Source organism: Marmota flaviventris, chromosome 15, assembly GCF_047511675.1.
Source record: "Marmota flaviventris isolate mMarFla1 chromosome 15, mMarFla1.hap1, whole genome shotgun sequence".
Taxonomy (NCBI): Eukaryota; Metazoa; Chordata; class Mammalia; order Rodentia; family Sciuridae; genus Marmota; species Marmota flaviventris.
In genome coordinates, this window is record NC_092512.1 from 16,854,199 (window position 1) to 16,877,696 (window position 23,498).

Here is a 23,498-nt window from a genome sequence, read left to right on the forward strand (position 1 = left end):
AGGTAACTAAACTGCTAAGACTCGTCCCTACCAGCAAGGGGCTTACAGTTCCATAGAGGAGAAGCACAAGTGAAACATCAAATACCCAGCATGCAATTTGAGCAACTGTTTCAGGGAACTGTGTAGGACTGGCTAGGTATCTGTGCAATGGAATACATGGCCACAGCATTATTCACATCATCAGGCCTTGTCACTCTGTGCCTTGTGAAGTCCTCTGAGTATCCACGGCAATCTCTTCAGCCTGAAGCTATAACACTGATAGTGTTGCCTTTTGTGATTCTCAAATGCTCAAAAATACAGCCTTTAATTACAGAATCTTGGCACAGTCAAACCAACATCTGATGTGAAAGTCACTGAGTTTGATCCTGACACAGCCCAACACATTCTTTATCTTGAGTGGTCCAGCATTATAAGTCTTTCTAGTTGAAACCATATGTTTAAAATATACCAAGTTAGATTTCTGATAGTAGAGGAAATCTAAGGCAGTGAATCATACTTCAGAAGAAGCCTGAGTTAAGATATGAGAGCTACTATTTTTTTTAAGTAGGAGAAAGCTGAAGAACTCTCAACAAACATGATCTTCCTGAGATTAGCTCTTAGACAAAAAAAAATTGGGCAAATTTTGTGATTTCCTACTTGTGCTTGAATTTTATGTTTTAAAAAAAAAAAACTTTTATCAACTTTCAGCTAGTCAACCTTTTGTAGCATTCAGCTAAAGACACAATAATGCTGTGTAACAAAAGTTCACAAAAATATCAATGGCATTCAACAAGAAACATTTATTTCTTGCTAACACAATGATGTCATTCAAGCAAATCAAAGAATGGTGGCTAGCCAGGGTATGCTTTTTTCACTGAACTAGAAACATAAAAGGTCAACCAACAAGCACACACACCATATCCTCTTCTCAGATCACATCCACTAGCATCCCACTGGCCAAAGCAAGTCCCAAGACCAGCCCAATGTCAAGAAGTGGAAAAATACACATCACCCACTAAGAGGCCATGGCAAGGTTATGGGTGCATAACAGTACTACAAAGGTAGGAAGAATTGGTACTAATAATCCAATCAACAACACTTCCTAAAAATCCTGAAGCATAGACATTATTGGTGCCAATTGTTCTTGACAGTTGAGAAAATGAAATCCTAGGAGATTATTATTCATCCAAGATAGAGCCAGCAGTATATTGCTACTCTAACAAAATTCAAATTGAATCTTTAATATTCTGGCCCTCTATGGTTTCTACAAGGATATTGCTTACTTACTAGTAACTAGCATGCATCTTTAATAATCACATCCTTTAATTATTCTTCCTTGCAAATAATCTGTTCTCCCCAATAAAAACCAAACCCAGCACTGTCTCATCTCTTAGCATGTTTACCATTTGTTTGGGACCTTCTGCAGTGTTTTTACAAGTTATTTTTTACTATTACTACACTAATAAATTATTTATGGTGGGAAACCTAAATTGGAAAACCCTGACTTCTTGGAAACAGACTTTATTAAAAACATCTCCTTCCCCCTCCAGCACTAGCCCCATAGGGTACAGTCAGTTTCTCTGCTTTCTCTCAGTCTTCCAGATTGCACTGGACAGTGGAAGAGAAGCTCCCGATGGCTGTAGAGTCAGGACTAAGAATCAAGTCTGAAGCCGTTCTGAAGCATGCTACTGCCCTATGCCATCCAATCACCAAATGAATCCAGTTGTACTGCGAACTTGAGGTGATAAAGGGCCAGAAGCCACCTCATGCCACAGCCTCCCGTGTCTATTCACTTATTCATACAAGAAATGGTTGCTAAAGATCAACTCTGCACCTGGCAGGGTGCTGGGCTGGATGAGTGCCAAAAGAGGAGGACCAGCTCTCACGGAGTTGACATTCTGCAGAGAGGGGCAGATTGTTACCAAAAACAAAAAGTAAAAGCAAACAGCCCTAGTTTCAGATTGTATTAAGTGTTGTTGAGGAAAAACTAGTCTTGTGGCTCTGGGAAGGTTACTGGTTTGACCACCTCTCCGGGCCCTCAGTCCCTTCAATCGGGATAAGTCCCATACTAGACCCTTCGCCGTTTGCAGGGTTAGGTTAATCAACTACGCTAAGGGAGGGCTTCCGCACCTGCGCTGGGCACCTCCACGCACCGAAGTCCTAGGGTGGACGTTCCCGGGCCTCTCTCTCTTCACTCTCTCCAAAATGAAAACAAAACTCGAGACCTGATACTCCCCCCAGAGGATTCAATGGCTGAGGCCGAGAGGAGGACAAACCGTGGAAAAGGAAGGAGAGGACAGTGGTTCCTTGGAACAGAAGCACAGCCCCTGCGCCCTAGCCGGGGTTGGGACAGTGACCCGGGCTAAGAGGTCCTAACTCTGCCCCCCAGCTGCTCGGTGCCGAGCCAGGAGCCCAGCGCTGCTCGGTTAGGGTCCTCGGGGTGCGATGGGGCTCTGTTCCGATTCTCCACTCCCATCCTTCTGTCACCAGATGCCTCCTGGGCCTCCTTCTTCCCTCTTCCTTGCCATCCGGGGAATCAGGCCCCTGACAGCGGGCTTGTTAATGACAGCTTGGGGGTGGGGAGGGGTGGAGTTTGTCCCCTCCTCCCGATTCTCCGACCCGGGATCCTTACGGGGGGGGGGGGGGGGGGGGGTTGGTTGAGGAGGAATCCTGCTCTGCCCCCAGCTGCGCTGAGCCTGGCCCCTGAGAATTGATCTGCCTGAAGGGCTCGATCTTGATGCTCTGGGAGGGTGGGAGGGAGGTGACCGGTCCTCCTCCCCACACCTGCCCTGCAGTGTGACCTAGGCGCCGTGCCGGCCTCCTCCAGCTCTCCGCCAGCCCGGGAGCCGCAGGAGGACGGTCGCGGCTTCCCGAGCGCCAGGCCGCGCTCGGGCTGCGGCAGCTGCGCCCTGGGGGCTGGGAGGGAGCGCGAAGGTGCCAGGGGACTGAGGGGTGGTGGAAGATCTGGCCTGGCAAGGCAACCTCAAGTTTCCACCGGCGCGCGGTTGTGCAACGGCGAGTGGAGCGGGAGCCGCGGGCGCCTCAGAAAACTAGCCGAGCCCATAAACAAAGCCACGTGGCCTCGGGGAGGGGGGCCGGGCTAAGAGCAGGCGCTCTTCCGGCAACAAAGAGCCAGGGCCAGCGGACCAGGATAAATACTGTGGCCCCGACAGCCGCGCAGCACTCCCGGAGCTTGACGCGCAGCGCGACCCTCCCCAGAGACAGCGCCCTCTGAAAGCGCAGGGGACCGGCTCCGCACCCCCAAACCCTCAACCCTCCACGCCAGTGCCCAGCACTTCCAGACATCGCGGGCCTTGCACCCGGAGCATCCGCCCGGGGAGGCTGGTCTCCGACACCGCCAGGCCGGTCCAGTCTATCAGTTCGTCCACTCAGTGGGTGGCGTCCGCTCTCGGTGCCATGCCATTCCTTGGGCAAGACTGGCGATCTCCCGGGCAGAGCTGGGTGAAGACAGCCGATGGCTGGAAGCGTTTCCTGGATGAGAAGAGTGGCAGTTTCGTAAGCGACCTCAGCAGGTGAGGGGACCCTCCACCTTCTAGCCAGGCAAACCTGACCTGGGCTGACCTGGGGCGCGCAGGGCAGATGAATGAGGATAGGTTGGGCTGGGACAGGATGAGGAGGTGGGCCCTGTCCGAGGGTGTGGGAGTGGGTTGCCCGGACTTCTGCAGAAATCGCCAGAGCACTGGAGACCCGGAATTTGGGTTCTCTTACTACTGAAGTCAGCTTCTCCAGGTGGACATGACTTCTTAGAGAACCCTGGATCCCTCTGGAACCTGACAATTGCAGATCTTGTCCCCAAACATGCACGCAACTCAGGCACCTTCTGCCTTTGGACACCATAGACCAAAGGCATTTGCGCTTATGCAGGCGCGGGCGAGTGGGCTGTGCGCCTTTCATCGCCAGGGTGGCGGGGCTCAAAGTGTCCAGTCGCGTTAGTCATAAGTCTGGTGACGATTGGACGTGGGTCCCATCGTGAGCGCCCCCACGCTCTTCCCACGCACAGGCGACGGCGGAGCGGGCAGAGAAAATGAGTAATCTGGAGGGGCGGCCAGATGGTCCCTGGGGCAGCAGCCTTGCTGGGCGGACTTCCTCTGTGATGGTAATGTTTAGAGGCTGCTCAGAGGCAGACGATGAAACCCACAAACCCCGTTTCGGGGGCAGACGAAGCACTAGCCACCTGTTTTCTAAGTGGCCCTTTCATCAGTCTTGGTACAGTGAGCACACTCCCATTTCTAGGGATGCCTGCCAGCTGCAGAAAGACCCCTGGGGACTTGAGGTCTCCCCTGAGTTCTGCCAGGCTGGTGGAAAATCTGAGGTCCTCTGAGTTCCATGCTCAGCTTCGTTAACACAAATACAAAGAATAACTTCTGTGGCGCTGAATCAAATGGTCGTGGGACCATTTGAATGTTTGAGAACAGGATCCGGGATTGTCAGTTTCTCAGAGGGATCCTGGGTTCTGAAAAGAGTCATGTTCACTTGGAGAGGCTGACCTTGACCAATAAGAGAAATCATTTGACTAGTGAAGAAGGTGATGAAAGCTGATGGGGGTGGGGAGGGGCTGCTGCAGCTGAGTCACCCTTGGGTGTCTTTTCCCATTGCTTTTGGTTAAACCACTGGCCCCTGCACCCTTAAATTGACTTCAGTGGAGAGTTCTGTAACTGGGCCAGGTTCCTGCTGACTGAGATTTACCAGTGGTTGTTTGGATAAAGGCTGAGCAATAAATTGTAAGAAAACTATCAAGAAAATGTGGTTGTTTTGGCAGCTTGACCTCCAGAGCCTCCCATTTGTTTGTGATTTGTAATGCATCAAATTCCCTTTGTCCATGAATGAAGAGAAACAAATTATTTAATGCTGAGATCTGTCAGTAGAGACAAGAGCATATTAACCTTTATATTAGAGATGCTTTGAGGCAGTCCCAGGGGAGTTGGAGAGCACAATACAGAAATCTTATTCACAGAAAACTTGTTTGCAGAAAAATAAAGGCAACTGCTGTCATCAGACTATGCCTAAATTATTCTCCCTCCACTAAGTGGGAAGGGGATAGAGTGGAAACTTTCTTCCTCCCTCCTTATCCCTAAGGAATAATGATCTAATATTCTGGGACTTTCTGCATAAAAGTTGAGATTCTTTCTAGGACGGTGCAGTAGGGGCGCAACCAGCTTTGTATCACCTTGTCTCACCCAAATGCGGTTGTAGGGTGGTGGTTGATTCTGTTCAGCAGGAAGTGTTCAAAAATGGGGAGCCTGCAATTCAATAACTGCTCCTTGAGATAAACTGGTGTGCTCTCCTCAAGAAATAGTGACACCTCCCCTCTCCACAGTATGGAGAACCTGAAGCTGTTTTAAACTCCCAGATGTTTAGACTAAGCTGGGATCAGGTAGCTACCAGGCCCCTTTGTCCCTTTGAGGAACCTCCTCCCACTTTACACCTTCTGAGCTCCAGCTGTCACACTCAGCACTCATGGTTACTGATAGGAGCAATTGATATAGTGCCCACCTGTGCTCCTCTGATGAGTCAGAGTTTGGGAATCTTTGTGTAGTCTCCCAACAAAACAGCTGGCTGTTTGTTTGCAGGGTATTTTTTTTCCAACAATTGTAAACAACCCCTTCCTTACTTAGCAGAAGAAGTCTGCCAACTTCTTAAAAGCAGTTGGCCTTCTGAGGTCTCAGTTGGTAATCTCAAATATCTCCACTGTTTTCCGTCTTGGTTTCTCTGTGATGTCAGGTTTGGGCCCAGTGCCTGGCTATGCAGGTGAGGTTGAATGCCTTCTCCTGTTCTGAGAAAACAAAAGGAAGGCCCTCAAAGAAAAGGTGGGGGACCATAAACAGGACTACAGAGGTATGGGATACTTTTCCCATTCTTGAATTCCAAGTACCAGTCTGTGAGCTGCCCAATAAGAGCAAGAAATGAAGGGTGCATTTGATGGTTCTTGGCCTGGGGTTATTATTCTATGTTGACCATTCTTGTAAGCACAGCACTCCTGTTCTGGACTCCTCCGTTGGCTGCTCTGTGGTCCAGGCCCCTGTCTTCCTCCAAAAAAAGAATGTTACAAATCCTAGGGCAGCCAGGTGCCTCCCAAGACCATGAAAGGCTCTGAAAAACTTAAAGCAGAGCCCCTTCTCAAAAAGTTGAAAGTATGTAAGATAGAAGAGGAATGGCAAGTGTTAAATTTGGTGGCAGTTTAAAATTTCAAGGCAAGAGCTGAGCATGAATTGGTCTGAGCCAAGAATGCTTCAAGAAATGGGGTTGAGGGGACCATACTGCCCTCCTCACCACCATCACCACCACCCACATCCACCCCCAGGATGAGTAATGTTGGCTCTATTTTCCAAGCCCGCACTTCTGCAGCTGAAAACTCACTTGACTGTTGCTTTACTGTGTAGCTAAGTCTAGACCAGGAAGCAGGAAGTTTGCCTTGGTGCTCTGGATAAAAATAATAGTTAAGATTTTATGAGTGCTTACTATGTGCAAGACACTATTCTAAGAGCTTCATACACAAGGCTGTTTGTCTCACAGAGTAATCTGGGACTAGCTTTTGGCCATCTGGATATGTCTTACAGAAAATTAGCATCGAAATCTCACTGGCCTTAATCAAGGCTATGTAACTACTTTGGGGCAGGACATGACTTTATTATTTGGTTTTTATTGCAAATGAAATAAGAAACGGGGTTCTATTTTTTTCCAATCCCCCCTTTATCTGTTGCTAATGTGGTCTTTTTTATAGTATTATTTTGATATCTTTCCACCTTTTCTAAAGTTGTCTTAGAGTATCTTGGTCTGTGTTTGATGATGATGTGGGGCTGCACAGGGGAGGTACTTCTTATTCTAGGCCTGGGTCTATAAAAATAAAGATAGTAAGAACTGACTACAAAATAGCAACATCCTGGCTATTATTATTGAATTCAGTAAAGAAAGCAATCTCCTTAAGATGGTTTTGTTTATTTTTTTTAAAAAAAATAAATGCTGTGATTCCTAAGTGGTGGGGTTTTTGTGTGTGTGTATGTTAAAACTTTCAGTTGTAATTTTCCATTGGCTTTGCATTTCCTTGAAATGGACATAATTGAATTCTCAAAATACCCTCTAACTGAATATATTATTGCTTAAAAGAAAACATATAAGCAGGCAATGTAAACAAATGCCATGACCCTTCCTTCCAGGCCTACCTCCGGAATTCAAAACCTAATACCAAAGGAGAAGTATAGGGTTTCCCTTTGGTTAAAACTTTTCTACACCCTACAGTGAGAGAGCATCATCAGTTATGCAAAATTCCTTTTAACTCCCTTTTGAAATGAGTCACTCGGGCTTAAAGCAGGCTCTTAGTGCTTCTGTGAGGGCAGCAAATGCTTGAATTCCCTGGAAGAATGTTTTCAATTAGAGAAGAATGAGATGAAATATAAGTATTTACAATTTCTAAGGAATGGTCACAACCTGTGGCCCCAGCTCTGCAAAGTTTCTGCTGAACCTTAATTGAATGATGGAGACTAAGATAGCTTCATTGTATGGTTCCCCATACACGGAATTTCTAATGTAGGTTTTTGTTGTTTGGAAGGGGTATGTATGTGCACATATACGCAAGCAAACTGTCTTTAAAAATGAGCCTTCATGTGGTATTTTTGCACACAGAATGTTCTAGCCTTGCTTTGGTACATCACGGACCCCTTCAGACACCTTATTTTTCTCTTTTCCCTAGCTTTGAGTAAAATTTCCTAAGTTAGCCTCAGGGACTCAGAGTTCTGTTGTCGTTGTTCTACCCCTTTCTTCCTGCTGACCTTGGAGGAGATAATCCACTGGCCAGTGATTTGTACCCCTTCTAGTAATGCAAGTGGACAAACACACGCTCACATGTTACACAAAGCCTGGCCCAAAACATCCACCCTTGGCTTGCTTAAGAAAGTGCCTCTGACAGAGGACATTACCCTATCTGAAACCTAAAAATATTCTGTTTCCCTGAATGAAAAGAAGAAGGCTAAGACATTAGGAAACTCAATAAATGGTATTAAGTATGCTTTTGAGAAGGAAGATTAACAAATGATTGATGATCCACCACATCTTGGGTCTAGAAAAGTTATGTGTCATATATTACTAGGCATTGCGGTGTAAGCCTGTAAGATACTTATTATATTAATTGAAGTGGGACTTAAGAGACTGTCACAGCAAAGACACTGAAAACCATTTCAAACCCTCTCTCCTACCACCTTCACAAGGCATGGCGTGGAGTACAGGTGGGCCTCATTTGACCCAACAGATGCAAGTCTAATATGATATAAATCAAAGCATATTTTAAATCAGCAGAGAAATTTGAAAAGCTGAAGGACTCTAACATATTGATGATGTCACAAAAAAAAACCCTAATTGATGTTTTACTGTGATTGAAAATCATACCTTGTGTACTTCATGTGCATTGAGGGAGTTAGAGAACCTATCTTTTCACTGTAGCTCAACATTTCATCCTTTCTGAGGAAACTATTTAGAGATTCACTTTGAGGTCACCTAGCCAGGTGGAATAGAACCTGTCACCCCTACCACAGCCTGCTGCAGGAAATGTACACCTGGCCCCAAGTTGAACCTGCCCATCCTTTGATGACCTGTGAATTGGATAGGTACGCCTCTGTATCTTTTCAGACCTTCTAAATTTATGAATTAAGGCTTTACCTTGTTTTCGTTAGAACCCAAGGTCTTCACCTTGTAGCAGGATGCTTAGTTTTGGTCAAGGAAACTAAACAGCTAGCACTGTACCCTAAACATCTGCTAGAAGTGGAATTTATATGTCAGATTTTTGTAAATGCAGTCATTTCTTAAAGATATGATGGGACTAGGGGTATGGCTCAGTGGTAGAACCTGGACAAGACCTTGGGCTTGATCCTCAGCCCTGCAAGAGTAAAGACATGACAGGCTCATAATAGAAAAATGGGCTTGGGTATGCCTTAAATGGTGGATTCCATGGTATATGAATTATATCTCAATAAAGTTGTTTTAAAAGAAGAAAAAGCAGGTCTGGAGTTGTGGCTCAGTGGTAAAGCACTTGTCTTGCACATGTGAGGCACTGGGTTCGTTCCTCAGCACCACATAAAAACAAATAAAATAAAGGTATTGTGTCCATCTACAACTAAAATATATATTTCAAATAAAAGAAGAAAAAGCAGCAACTTGGAGGAGCTGCCTTTGGAAAATGTAGGCACTGTACAGTACAGTGATACCAGTAATGGCCCTTCCCCCATTTGTGGCTTTTGTTTAAAGTGACATTGTAGTACCCTGCACTGCCCTTAGAGAGGGAAGTACTGTGTATCAAATGACAATGGCAGGCCTTGTTAGAGGATTCAAAAGAATTAGAAGCCCCCATCCCTGCCTTCCACACAGAGGTGACAGTATTTCATCCTAAAAAAGAGAAGTCTATGCTTGTGTGGACTTCTTTTGAGTAATTATTTTATTGTTTTCTCTTGTTTGAGAAGCCTGTATGATTGTGTTTTATGACCCCATGTGTTATTTATAGAAACAACTCATGTTAAAGTGTAGCTGTCACAGCTCATCCTCTTGTCTTGTTACCCATAGTTACTGCAACAAGGAAGTATACAACAAGGAGAATCTTTTCAACAGCCTGAACTATGATGTTGCAGCCAAGAAGAGAAAGAAGGACATACTGAATAGCAAAACCAAAACTCAATGTAAGCCATTTGTCTTTAACTTAAGAGGAAAGTTGTTTGAACAGAGTTATCATTGGTTCTTGGGGGAGAAAATTTCCATGTCGAACATCAGACATCACAGAAGTTGCACCCAGAAATCTGACTGTGCATTTTGCAAGCAAGATCAACTTATTCTTTATAATCTTCTTTATAAGTTATTTGCTATTTAGGGTGTTTTTTCCCTGTGTGTCACTTGTATTTGACATAGGCCATATAGTTATTATACGGTGATGCTGTCAGCTAAATCAATTCCAGCAACTACTTTTATTTGGAACTGTGTTTTGAAGCTTTGAAAATAGGTTTTTTTCTCTTTCCTTGTATAATTAATATTTCTAGATGCTTTAGTTATTAGCAGAGGGTATAAAACTCTATTAATAAACATGAATTATTTTAGTTTATTCCATTTCAACTGCATGTTATCTGTTGTACTTTTATGGATTTATGTAAGTTTTAGTTATAACATTTAAAACAAACTTATACTTGGATATTAGATTTTCTTTTAATTTGGGGTTTGTATACTAAAACTGACTATTAACGATTTTAAATGCTTTAGACAAAGAAAATTATAGCTCCAGTATTTGTATGCTGCAAAAACTCAGCATTTGTATCCTCTTAGATTGTCACTAGAGTCGTCGTCGTCTTCTTTTTTTTTTTTTTTTTTTGAAACTTTTTAAGCTTTGGAATAAGTGGGGGAAAAAAAGAGTCAGTTTAAAATCTTGAGCACATGACCAATTTTAAACAAGCTGTGTTTTGTTTTTTGTTTCTGCAGATTTCCATCAAGAAAAATGGATCTATGTTCACAAAGGAAGTACAAAAGAGGTAAGCACTGACCTGTTTATTAAACCTTCGTGCCTAGCCTTACACTTCCCTGAAGGGGCAGAGAAAATCAGGCAGCAGCTTTACCTCCAATCCTGCCATCTTCGGTGCATATGGTGAAGGCCAGCAGCCTGTGGCCCAACCAACCATCAGAGTTTGGGACCACAGGGAGAGAGAAGCAAAAGCCACTAAGTGGACTGCCCAGTAGTCCAGTGAAATAACATATGTAAAAGTGTGTTATAAAGATGAATGTACTCGTCTCTCAACTGTAATATGAAGCAGCCCTGGATTTTTCCTGAGGACGGTACCTCCCGTTATTCTAAGATCTCTCCAGACATTGTTAAGGGTTACTCCTGCAAGGGCTAATCACTAAATCTAATAGAAGTTTCCAGAGCCTGCTCAGCATGATGTCAGAGGAGACAAGACAGTGCATTCACGACATTTGTATGGCACTTGACAAACCATTTTGTACCGTTTCTCTTTGCACAGGCACTTGCTCAGACAACTAGGACACAAGGCAATATGGCAGGACGATGGGATTTCTATCGCTATTGGGGATCTTGGAAAACTTCTAGTTCACTCAGTGTTTGAGGCCCAGAGAGGGTCAGAACAGACCACCCAGATACGCAGAGCAGAGCTGGGACTGTGAGCCAGAACTCTCAATGCCTTGTGCATTCATAGGCAAAAGATCAAAACTTCTTTTTTACTTCCTCTCAAAGCCTTTTTTAAAAGGTGCTATTAGTGTGAGCAGATTGGTGCCACAGTTGACACAGGTGCATCTAGTTCTCTGGGGAATGTATCACAATCACTCACTTGCCATTGTCATCTCCCCATCATTCAGCTTCCAGAAATATTTTCCCAGACTCTTATGTAGAGAAAAAGAGCCCAGATGGTTTAAGTCATGAAAGGGACATTTCTCATGGTAGTCCCCAACAAAAGCAACTGCCAGACACATCACCCTTCTTGGTGTCCCCCCCAGGGACTCATGGTGCAGGAAATACCAATGCCCAGGTTCCCTAAGACAGGCATCAAGCTTGTTTGGTAGAGTCCAGTTGGATTGTTCCAGAGAACCACCTCTGCATGGCAGGAATAACTTCTGTGTCTTTGTTTTACATTCAGCGCCATGGATACTGCACTTTGGGGGAAGCTTTCAACAGACTGGACTTCTCAACTGCCATTCTGGATTCCAGAAGATTCAACTACGTAGTACGGGTAAGTCTCAAGAGCCCAAAGCTTATCCAGATTCTCGCGTTGAATTGTCTGTTTGGGTTTCCTGAAGTAGTTTCCTCAGAAGACAGCAGTTCAGGACCCTGAGTGTTTCGAGGCAAGCAGAAAAAAGGTGCCCAACCTCCCTCTTCAAGGTCTTAGGTGAGGATGTCCTTGAGATCGACCCTGACATACAGGGACTGCCATACTCCTTCAGTAAGTCAGTCTGTTCATGAGCCGGTCCCCTCAACTGAAAATTCACTGCAGTCCCTTGAGCCCACCCAATGGACAAATGGGAATGTGTTGCAGGTAGCAACATGAGCAAGAGACACTACGGCAGGAACCAAGCCCTAATATACTTTGGCTTGTTTTAAAACCTTCTGCATCTGATTGTCCCTTTCCTATTCTGCTTTGGCTGACTCTGAGTGATCCTAAGGAATTCTTACTTGAGGACACAAAACTGGATAGGTTTACAGCATCTCAATGTGGCCTTCCATGACTCACTTCCACCCCCATGCCCATGTGACAATGGCACTTAGTCCCCTGTCTACCTAAATCCTAAAACTGCCTGTTGACATCTATTGATTTCCATTTTAAACTTTATTTTAGAAAAAAAATAAGTGAGTTTTCACAATTAATGAATACTACTGGGATTAAAGCAAATAAGCTGACCATGACTTCCAAGCCATCAATTCTTTCTATTTGGGTGACTGTTGTTGTTCTTCCCCCTGAAGGTCCCTTGCCCATTTTTGTTGGTGGCTCACCAGGGGATGTAACAGCTGTTTGGGTTTCAGGCTCTGAAGTAGGAGGGAAATTTCCCCCTGGGGGTGTTGCTTGGTTTGGTTTTTATTTTCTTTTTCTGAGTTGTTGGGCTTCTCAATGCTGTGTCATAGAGTCAGATGATTGCAGAAGCTCAGCCAGAGTGATGACATTCAAGCCTCTTGAGGCCTGATCATTCACCTGTCATCTGGGCAGATGCAAGCTTGGCCGTGCAAACTGACCTGGTCAAAACCCAGCCTGCAGGTTAGAAGCGCTGAGTGGAGCCCCTGAGGCATGTGCAGATCAGTACACTCCCAGCTAAGCCCTGTTTCCAATCTGTGAAAATAAGAACCTTTCTTGGGTGAGATGTTTGTGTCATTCAGCATGACTCTGCCAGTTTAAGGAGGTCACCTAGTCCTCCTAGTGCCTGCAAACTAGTCCAGGCTGGTTGGAAACAGGCCCAGGGAGATCTTGAAACTTCTGTTGCTAAGAATACGAATAGTTTCCATCTTCTGTGTTAGAGGAAGACACCTAGATCTGATGTCTTGCTACAGACTGATAATTAAAACAGTCCCTTTTTAGATGGTTTTTCTTCCTACCTATATTTTCTTTCATAAAAATAAAATAAAGCGAAGGAATAAGGACCATAATAGTGGAAATATAATTTCAGGCAACTGTGTGCAGTCTCAATTTTTATCCTTGCAGAAACCCAATGAAGCATAGGCACTTCTGCAAGCTTCATTTAAACAAATGGCAGGCAGGTTAGCAAAGTAAATGACTTGTCCAAGGTCACAAAGCTACAAAAGTGACAATATCAGTGTTAGGGTCCATACTCTTAAGTTTTATGATAAATTCCATGTAAGCCAAGGATTTAAAGTAAAATGTCCTGAAGTCAGGTCCCAGATCCTCTGATTTTCACATGAAGACTCATTCTCCTCCACTGTAAGAGGGACTGGCCCCAATTTTTTAGGGTAGCTGTGGAAACATTGGGATATATTACACATGCAGACCACAATCCTCCAAAGTCAGCTTCTAATATTTAATATTAACTGTTTACCAAAATTATTATTGATTCCCTATAAAATGCCTTTTCAATGTCGTTGATAAAGATGTATTTCTCCTTTAAAAAATAGTAATTGGGTAATCTGGCACTTGATTAAAATTTGGACACAGAACTTGTGTCTGATAGTCTGTTGTAAGATACATCATGAGTGCATGCCTTTAAGTAATCTTAAAGATAGGAATTACTGAATGCTTTCAAAGTTAAATAGGTTCAGAAATAGAAAAACATTTCTGTTTTGGAAAGAACAATATTTTTTCCCCTTCACTGTTAGAGGCCTCTGTAATTTGAGAAATAATATGTTATTTTTATAGAGAACTTAAAACATTTTAATGATAGGCACTATGTTTTGAGGTTTTTCTTCTTAGGAACTCAATATACTTCTCATATATTTTTCTTATCCTTAAACCAACTCTGCAGAGTTACTTGCCAACATGTTATCCCTGTCTTACTACTTGGACCTAATGGTGGTTTGATGCCACGATGATTGTTTGGTTCCATTAAAGAGCTAAGCCAGTTTTCAGGGCCACTTGGGGGGAAAAAGATTTAAAGTTTTTAAAGCCAAAGTACATCTTTAAATTTTCCTATATTCAGCTGGCATGACAACACATGCCTGTAATCCCGGCTTCTTGACAGACTGAAGCAGGAGGATCTCAAGTTCAAGGCCAACCTGACAACTTAGGGAGACCCTGTCTCAAAAATTAAAAAAAAAAAAAAAAAAAGCTGGGACTGTAACTGACTGGTAGAGTGCTTGCTTGCCATGTGCAAGGCCCCAGATTCACTCCCCAGGACACACACACAGTTTTTTATTTTATTTTTTAACTTTTTAAAAATTTTTATGTATTCATTCATTCATTCATTTAGGTACTGGGAATTTAACCCAGAGGCACTAGACCATAAAGCCACATCCCCAGCCCTATTTTGTATTTTAATTAGAGACAGGGTCTTACCGAGTTGTTTAGTGCCTCGCCATTGCTGAGGCTGGCTTTGAACTTGTGATCCTCCTGCTTCAGCCTCCCAAGCCACCGGTATTACAGGCATGCACCACCACATCTGGCTTTGTTTTTTTTTTTAATGTTCATGCTGGCTGTCATCTTCCAAAAAAGGGACATGCAGAGATAATTAAAGAGATGGTCAACACTGCTGCCTCAAAATGCTAACATCTCTATAAGCATGAAAATTTCATGGAATTTTGGGGATCTGAAAAAAATTTGTTATAAATTTAAAAAAAATTTTAAATGACATCTGCTTGTCATTTTAATTGGCTTCAAACTATGCACAGTGTCCCTGCTGAATCACCTATATTCCCCCAATGAATTAAACACAAGTTGAGCTATTATTGAAAATAATTAGAAGTAGCAACTTACCTATTTGTGGAAGTCCAATTACAAAAGTAGCTTATCTTCTTCCTCAAGACCAGAGGCTTCTGGTGGCTGAGACAGTCATGGGGTTGACAGTTGGTGACCAAGAGAAAATGGGTGCTAACTAACCAGGTACAGAGAGGTCACAGAATTAAGTGGATTTCAGCCCTGACTGCACATTAGAGTCAACTACGAGGCTTGATAGACTTCAGAGGCCTGCCTCTAGAACTTCAGACTTAATTAGTTGAAGACAGTACTCGGGTATTGCCCCCTTTAAAATGCTAGCCAGGTGATCCCAATGAGTTTTCAAGTTTGCACATCAGCTCAGAAATGACTTTGGAGCCCAAATGTTATATTTTACATAATGGGGTTTTAAACAACAGACCCTGAAGAATTAAATTTTGGATATGACTTCTAGGGTATATACTGTGGTCCATTAGGAATGAATGCAGTAATGGACAGGGAACAGCCCCTTTGACATCCCACTTTGAATTCAAAGCTTATTAGCTGGGACACCATCTGCAAATCCGCCACTATACCTCTCCAAACTATAACACTGGAGTAATCATATCTGTATTAAAACATTTTTGTGAGAATGGAAAATACAGTAGGAAAATAAAGATAACAGATATGAAAATGTTATATAAGTTTCAAAATGCATTGTAATTTATTTTTCAGGAAGGAGGTAGGATCTAAACATATGCAGTCATCTTTCCTCGGCAATTAATCCAATAAGTCCCAAGTTTTCAAATTTGTGAACATAATAATTATTTCAAAGTTAATATAAGTGGTATATCACTCAATGTAAGTTTTTATAGGTGTTCTACATCTGGGCTGATGGGACAAGGAAGTCTCAATTTGCAGAACAGATACAGTGTGGGGTTGGAGGACATTTGCCTATTTGCTTAGAATGGGTGCTTAGAACTTGTATACATTTTTTAAATCCCTATGCTCTCGCTAGTGAGGCTCAACAACAGAAAACATCAACATTTACCCAAGTGCCTATCCCTGTTCCCCACGGAGTCAGTTGAGAAAACTTCATTATTGGGATAACATAAATGAAGATAAAACCTGAACCATACCAATAAAAAGCATAGCTTAAAAAGGGCAGGAACCAACAGCTAAGTAACTGTGATTGCTGAGTAGAACTGGAACTTGAACTCAGATTTGTACTATTCCAGAATCTGTGCTCCTGTCACTTGGCCCTGCCACTATCCAGTGAGGGAAATAGGAAAATAAAATAGATACAACCCTGCATTAAGGTCTACTGCAAGTGTCAGCAAATTGCTGGCCCTTAGGCTTATACAGCCTACTACCTATGTTTGCATGGACTACAAGCTAAGAATGATTTGTATATTTTTTAATATCTTACAAATAAAAACTATACTATTTTATAACATAAAAATTATATGCAACTCAAATTTCAGTATCCATAATATTTTATTGTAACATAGCTATGTTCATTCATTAAATATTGTCAATACTCTTTCTGTGCTAAATGCATAGTTGGGTTCAGAGTTGAGCAACAGAGTTATTATGGCCTGTAAGTCTAAAACATTCATGATCTGGCCTTTACATAAAAAGTTGTTGACCACTGCTTTACCATCTAACTGGTTATTTGAGGAATATGCATTAAAGGAAGTTACCTGAGCCATCAACATAAGAGAGTTTGAAAGTACCAAGATGTAGCAGAGCCAGATGGCCTATGAACTTCCAGAGGTAGGATCATGTGGGCAGGGTAGCTGAAAAAGTCTTCAAGGAGAAAGTGGGGTTTGAACTGGTCTTGAGTAGGGATAGACTGAATGGAGGCAGGCAGGACTCAGGTCTGTTCAGAGACCAATGAGCAGAATATTCCATTTGGACAAAAGTAGCAGTGTACTTTATGATTCAGGATCAGCTAAGAGAATGGCCACAGGCTGGTTGAGCATGATCCTGGACAGGCCTCACTCATTCACCTGCTACATGGGAATGATGATCATAGTACTCCTCCCAGAGCTGTGACTGACACTGAATGAGATAAGCAGGTCACAGTGCCTGTGTGATAAGAAGCCCATGAGCTCTGCTGATGACTAGTCATTTAAATCTGACTAGGAGAAGATTGCACAGGTTTGAGAAGAGGCTTTGAAGGTGAAGCTACTTCATGCACCATAATCTGGCAAGCAGGAGGGAGCTGCAGGGTGGGAAATAAACAAGGAACAGGGCACCTTGAAAAAGCAGTATTTCAGATTCATGATTTTGAAATGGCTTCTGACATTTCCAGATGCTATCAATTATCATATGATAAGTCTGTTACCGTGCAGTTTGCTGATCACATCCCTGTACTTTTATTTTGTTGATGAGCATCATCAGGTGGTTCAGAAGGCAGTTGTTGTTACCCATTTTAAAGATGAGGAAGCAGAAGCCATGGAACTGAGTGATTTGCACAAGGTCACCTAGCCAGAAAGGGATGCAGAGGCAAAACAGGACCTGAATCTGGTCCTGACTCATGCTCCAGTGTATTCTCCCCTCCACCACATATCTTGGATGGAGAAGTTCAGAATGGAGCCTGCCCTCTTCTATAATCACTAAATTATTTGCACACACTGTCTTACAGGAGAAATCATGTCAGGATGACCTTGATCATCACTTCCAGCTCTCTCTATGGGATGAGAATGAGGGCAACTATATGGTAACTGTAGCTGTCATTATCAGCCCCAGAAGGTCATGCAGAACTTGAGTACTAATTTCCCTGACTAGAGTATACTAACCCATATGTGTTACTCGATCAGGAAGGACAAGTAAAATTTGCAACACACCCTCCTGCAGCAAAAAAGAACATCACAACCTAAACCAATGCACATTCTTTTTTTTTTCCCCACATTACCACCCTAAGTCTATTTGAATATTTCCAGAAAGTTTCTGCATTCCTACCACCCCTGAAGTGCATTTTCCAAAAACATGTTTTAGTTTAAGTTGACTGGTGGTTTGGCAAACAAAAGGTTGAATATGGCCCAATGACTCAAATTTAAACCCAGTGCCTTAAATTGAGAGCATGCTGTTGCCAAACCCCTGCGGGTCATGATTAGCATGAGCAGCCTGGCCCTGCACATAGGTTCCTCTGCTTCAATGACCTTGGGGATTAACTTGGTGCTACACACACTTGGTGGCCTTTCTGTGATGGAGGGTGGCCCTGCCACCTGGGCCATAAAACTGGTGGTATCTGGAATAGAGGGAAGGTGGCCAGCTGCCACACAGCAACAAAGTCAACAGAGAAGGGCTGTGACTCCATCTGAAAGGGACTCTCAGAAATGATCATGAGTGATGATGACTTTGTATTTTCCTATCTGATTTTATTTTGGAAACCACTGGATCAAAAGCATGCCAGTTTGTATAATGCTTTTCTTGAGGACTCAGAATCTAGACACATAGCACAAAAGGCTCAGAAACATATTTTATGTTGAAATTGACTTAGATCTCTAAGCTGAGTTGGTGCTTATTATAGAGAGGAACATGCCAAATTGTATAGGTAAGCTAAGTTTTTAAGTGTCAGTTCAGCAGACTTTTGCTCGTCCAAGGAGGAATGTTCCTGAGGGTATCTGACACTGTGCTCTGAGCAACTAGTATCTGAAGGTCTCTTGATTCCATTAAAGAAGGAGATCAACAGTGTCCAGGAGCAAATTCCCATCATCCTCCTGCTAGGTCTCCACAGGGTGCACAGTGCTTCAAAGGCACAGAGAAAGCCTTTGAGTCCATGAACTTCTGTTTTGAGGCCACAAACTCACAGTGCCTTAGCCACTTGAGAATCACGGGGGATCTGGCCCCTGCTTGTCAGGTACTTCCAGCCTACTTTGGGTGACAAGTTGAGTTTGGTACTGGCTAGGAGCAAGTGGTTTCTTGGGAGAGGTAGAACCTGAGAATCTGCTTCTTTGAAGGATGACCAGGATTTGGCAGATGGAGAGGCAGGGGGAAGGCTTTGAAGGGACAAATGACATGAGCAGAAACCTGGATATGAGAAAGAATGGAAGTGAAGGGGAGTGATCATGGGTGAGGGCTGAGGACAGTGTGACATTCAGCATCATAAAATCAGAATAGAGGTGGGGATATCAGTTTAAGAAAGATCACTGAGCTAACCATTGTTGCTCAGAACCGAGCACCGATGTAACATCAAAATTAATTGGGATCAGTGAAAGATGGAGAGGCAAGTTCCTCTCAGCTGAGGATACGATTAATTCATGTAAACTTGGCCCTCGCTATTTTAACTCCCTCAGTTAGAAAGATGTTTCACTTGCAAATAATATTTACCCAATCTTGACATGCCTGAAGATTATTAATGCTGCTGAAATTTTTCCTCTTCCAACCTGTCAGTGTTCAAGCTCAAAGTCAGGACAAAACTTTCCAGGCTCATGCTCTGTGTTATCCATTGAGTAAATAAGGGTCTTGGAAGTGCATGGTACTGAGTGCAGGCAGAGGCCCTGCCTAATATAACCAAGAGTTTATTGCAAAAGACATCACCTTCTGGTGGGCACCCAGCTTGGGTACTGAGCCTGAGACATGGCTGGGACTTCTTGAGGCTGGTCCTCTTTCCTGCCTTTGATAACAGTGGCAGACTTTCCAGTCAAGCTTCAGAGCCCTGCTGTCATGGGAGATGGAAGAGTTGGAGCATAACTTCTGTTCTTAACAATCTCCCATGAGATAGAGTATGCTTGGGCAACAGCCTCATGGTTAACCTCCATGTGGTTTTGACCTTCTAAACTAACAGGCAAGGGAAGCTGCTATTTTTGTTACTTTTTTTTTTTTTTTAAGTTGTAGATGGACACAATACCTTTATTTTATTTATTTATTTAATGTGGTGCTAAAGATCAAACCCAGTGCCTCACATGTGCTAGGCAAGAGCTCTACCACTGAGCTACAACCCCAGCCCCATTTGAGGATTTTAAGCATGGAAGTGATATGCACTGATGTATTTTTACAAATAAGAGAGCGATGTTAGGATGCACTGAGGGAAGAGAAGGAGCTTGCTTTTATGTGAGTAATGTAGGAGGGAACTCTCTCCTGCCTGTGTGTCTTCCAAATATCACTTCAGTTGTGGTTGATGTGCATTCTGAGATTTGCTCTTCCGCATTGCCTGCAACTAGATTTTTCTCCAACTCATCATCTCCAAACTAGCAAGAGCTAAAGCTGAAGAGCAGGATGTGGTTTGGGCAAGTGGTGACCACCACCCCTTCCTCTAGTAGCACAGTCTCATTCCTATTACTGCTCAACCAGTCACTACAGATCAGGCCTGATCACCACACTGGCCACACCACAATGACAAGGTGGAATTCAGGAGGAGCCCAGAGCCCTCCTCCTTTTTCCCCCTCCCCCTCTTGCCTCTCAAACACAGCCTCAAATTACTGGCACCTGGGCTAAATTTGCCCAGTAGAAAACAAACAACCACTTCCAAACAATCCATTTTCCTCTGCTCTCTTTTTTCTCTTGTGGCTAAGGAGGAAGAATCCAGTTGGCTCAGTCATTTTGGTAAACAAATTGCTAGATACAAACCTACTGCCCCAGGGGCATACAACTCCATGAACATTGAAGTCAAATTAACAAATTCTGTCCTCTTTACTACTAGTCCCAAACAACACTGCTATTGTTTCTGGACCTGCGTACAAAATAAACTGAATGTTTAACCCAAAGCAATTGCCTCCTCCTAAATGTGCTATTACAAACATGCTGCATATTGTTTCTCCCTTAACATGAAAAGCTGATCACCAGTCACAGAATAATACTGATGTGAATTTCCAAGCTCTGTGTCCCCAGAACATAACAATACATAGTACTGCTACTATTAAGAGTAAAATTTGGCCCCACATTTGCTTTTGCTGGTACGTCTTTAGGTGAGTTATTTAACTTCTCCGAGCCTCAGTGTCTTCATTTTAGCAAACTACCTCATTGGGTTGTTGTTGAAGATTAAACAAGATCATGTATGCAAAGCCCTTGGCACATTCTCTGTCACATGGTAAACACTTATTATTGTTAGCAAAATAAGATTTCATGGTACATGTATCTATGCAAGTCTAAAAGATGTGTCAACATTAGCTTTTACCAACAGACAGGGAGTTATTAAAGGCATCACAAACATAATAAAAATGACAGAAAGAAACATTTAAATTTGAAAGAATTTAATTGACAACACAACTAGAATATAGAGTCTTTAAATGGGCTATACTTTGTCCTATTAATTCACTATTTTCTGCAATGGCAATAATTTTATCTAGCAATATTCTCTGTATTATGATAAAAGCCAATGATAATAATGTATTTGGTATACCAAGCACAGTTGTAAGTGCTATATGAATTTGTTTAATCTTCACAGTAACTTGAAGTGGATGCTACTATTATGCATATTTTATAGATGGGAAAACTGAGGCAAGCAGTTGGGCTCTGGAACTTCCACTCTTAAACTCTAGGCTATAAATCAGAAGTTGGCAAACTATGGCCCAAGCACCTGGCCCTCTACCTGTTTTTGTAAATAAAGATTTATTAGAACACACCTATACACATCATTTACATATTGTTCAAGGCTGCTTTTGCACTACCACCATAAACCTGAGTGTTACAGAGGAGACCATGAAATCCACAAACCCTAAACATTTACTAAACTGGCCCTTTTCAGAAGTTTGCCAACCCCAGATGTCAACTTCAAACTTCACTAGCAGACTGGGATTTCAAAGAAGAAAACTATCTTATAATAATAATAATGCCTTATTTGGGGCATGGATTTTTACGTATTTATCTCACCTAATTCTCATAATAATCCTGTGAAGTAGGTAGTTTTTTTATTGCCATTTTAGAAATAAAGAAACTGGGGCTATGAGAGATTAAATGACTAGACAGTAAACTCCTTGAGACTAAGGATCATGTGTCTTTACCGTCATACCCGATGGGCATGACCTACCACAACGCTAGGACAAAGTGAACACTCAGAAACACTTGCCAAATTAATGACAGTTGTAAAGGTCACCAAGCTGAAGAATCCAGGTCTCCTATTCCAGGGTTCCACAGCTGCCTGGCAGTAAAAAAAGAGACTTTCCCTTGAGATCGGATGAAACACAGAGTAGTTGACATGTCATTCTGCTGTCTGTTGACAAATCCTTGCTGATATATCTTCCCTGGCCTAGTCAAAGAAGATAATCTCAGCCAGTCCAAAGGGCTTTTTGTTTCCCGTTAAATGCACAGTCAGAGCCTTCAGAGTTTTCTTGTCCTTGTGATTGGTGCACTTTTAGACGAGATTAAAACTGACACCCTCCATGAGATGGTAATCACATGGAATCTGGGTTTTGGACAGATTTCAGGCCAAGCGCTGCCTTCGCTCCTCCTGCCCCCTCGACCCACCTCCCACCCAGTGGTGAGTCACAGTGAGCGGGCTGCCTCCAGAGCAGACTCCCGGCTTTTGTTTTCTTTCATCTTGCTCTGTGTTGATCATGTGAGGCTCAGGGTATTAATAAACCACCGCCTGGGCCTTCTGGATCTTGCTGTGGGTCAGGGAGATAAATGAAAAGTTTGGCTAGCCCCTTTGTGCCACTTTCACTCATCTCTTGACTGTCACATGCTGGTTGGTGGCAGAAGTAAATCAGATAGGCAGAGAGCATTCAGTGTGGTCACTGCCCATAGCCATGTCCTCTACCCGTGTTTTGATTTCTTGCCTTTCTTAGCAACACAGTCAGCTCCTACCTTCCAGCCTTAGGTCACTAGTTCTCACCCCAAAAACCAGTTCCTATGTGTGTGGAAGATACATATCCAGGCACGAAAAGTGTTTTGGGTTTCTCTTTTTTTTCTCTTATTTTTCAACTTAAAATTTGTGTTCAGGAAATGAAGTCTTTCCGGGGGTTTGACAGGTGCCTAAAAGGCTCAGTGGGGACAAATGTTTGAACAAGTGCTTTGGAAGCAGAGGTGCTCTCAACTGCCTGGGGCTTGAGCCAAGATTTCAGTCCTCCTCTGCAACCCAGGTTTTTTAAATTTCACTTTGCTTCTTCCCTCAGCCTTGATGCCAGCACCCAACACAGCACCATAGTCAGTGTTTTGGAGTTGCGTGGGATCCTGGCCAGGGCCATCTCTTATAGAAAGTTCCTAGGAACAGGAATTCCAAGAAAGAAAGGGTCTTAGTTTTCTATTTTACAAAGTCTCAATCTAGTTTGCTCTCCTGGGGACCTGGTGGGTTCTGAAACTAATTTTCACTTTGTGTCAACCCTTTCTTTTGATACCTGTTGGAAAGCATGAGGAGTGTCTCCTTATTTTCCCATTTCCAAGATACTGCTTTGTCCTCTTGCTGGCTGTGAAGTTGTTTGCTTAAGCCTCACTTTGTTCATCTGTTTAGTGTGTCGAACTAGACCATCTGTAAGACCCCTGCAAAGATTCTACTGTTGAACTTTCGTGTTTCAACAGTAGAATCTTTGGGGTTTTTAAAATCATGACACAGGAGTACAGAATTTTCCCATACAAGGAAAGAAAACTGAACTAAGAACACACCAACTTCAGTTCTTATCTGTTTCATTTGGGGATAGCAGATTAGGAATGGGACATAGTCCTTCAACAAGCCAATCGATATTTTTTAGCACCCAATATGTTCCAGACACTGCACTAAGGGCTGTATGTGCA

At 43.1% G+C, this 23,498-nt stretch overlaps 1 protein-coding gene and 1 long non-coding RNA gene across 2 annotated transcripts in view; one reads left to right on the forward strand and one right to left on the reverse strand.

Moving 5' to 3' along the window:
* Window positions 1-3,095: 3,095 nt before the first annotated feature.
* Fbxo32 (F-box protein 32) overlaps window positions 3,096-23,498 on the forward strand; it is a 35,079-nt gene continuing 14,676 nt past the window's right edge. Inside the window, exons 1-4 of the mRNA XM_027949737.2 lie at window positions 3,096-3,512; window positions 9,547-9,659; window positions 10,447-10,496; window positions 11,613-11,705. Of these exons, the coding sequence (XP_027805538.1) occupies window positions 3,397-3,512; window positions 9,547-9,659; window positions 10,447-10,496; window positions 11,613-11,705 (372 nt within the window). The 5' untranslated portion in view covers window positions 3,096-3,396. The remainder of the gene's footprint in view (window positions 3,513-9,546; window positions 9,660-10,446; window positions 10,497-11,612; window positions 11,706-23,498) is intronic.
* LOC139702072 (uncharacterized) lies at window positions 13,097-15,384 on the reverse strand. The gene is made up of 2 exons (XR_011704664.1): window positions 14,469-15,384; window positions 13,097-13,433 (listed from the first exon to the last, which is right to left on the reverse strand). It is a non-coding gene; the product is annotated as an uncharacterized lncRNA (long non-coding RNA).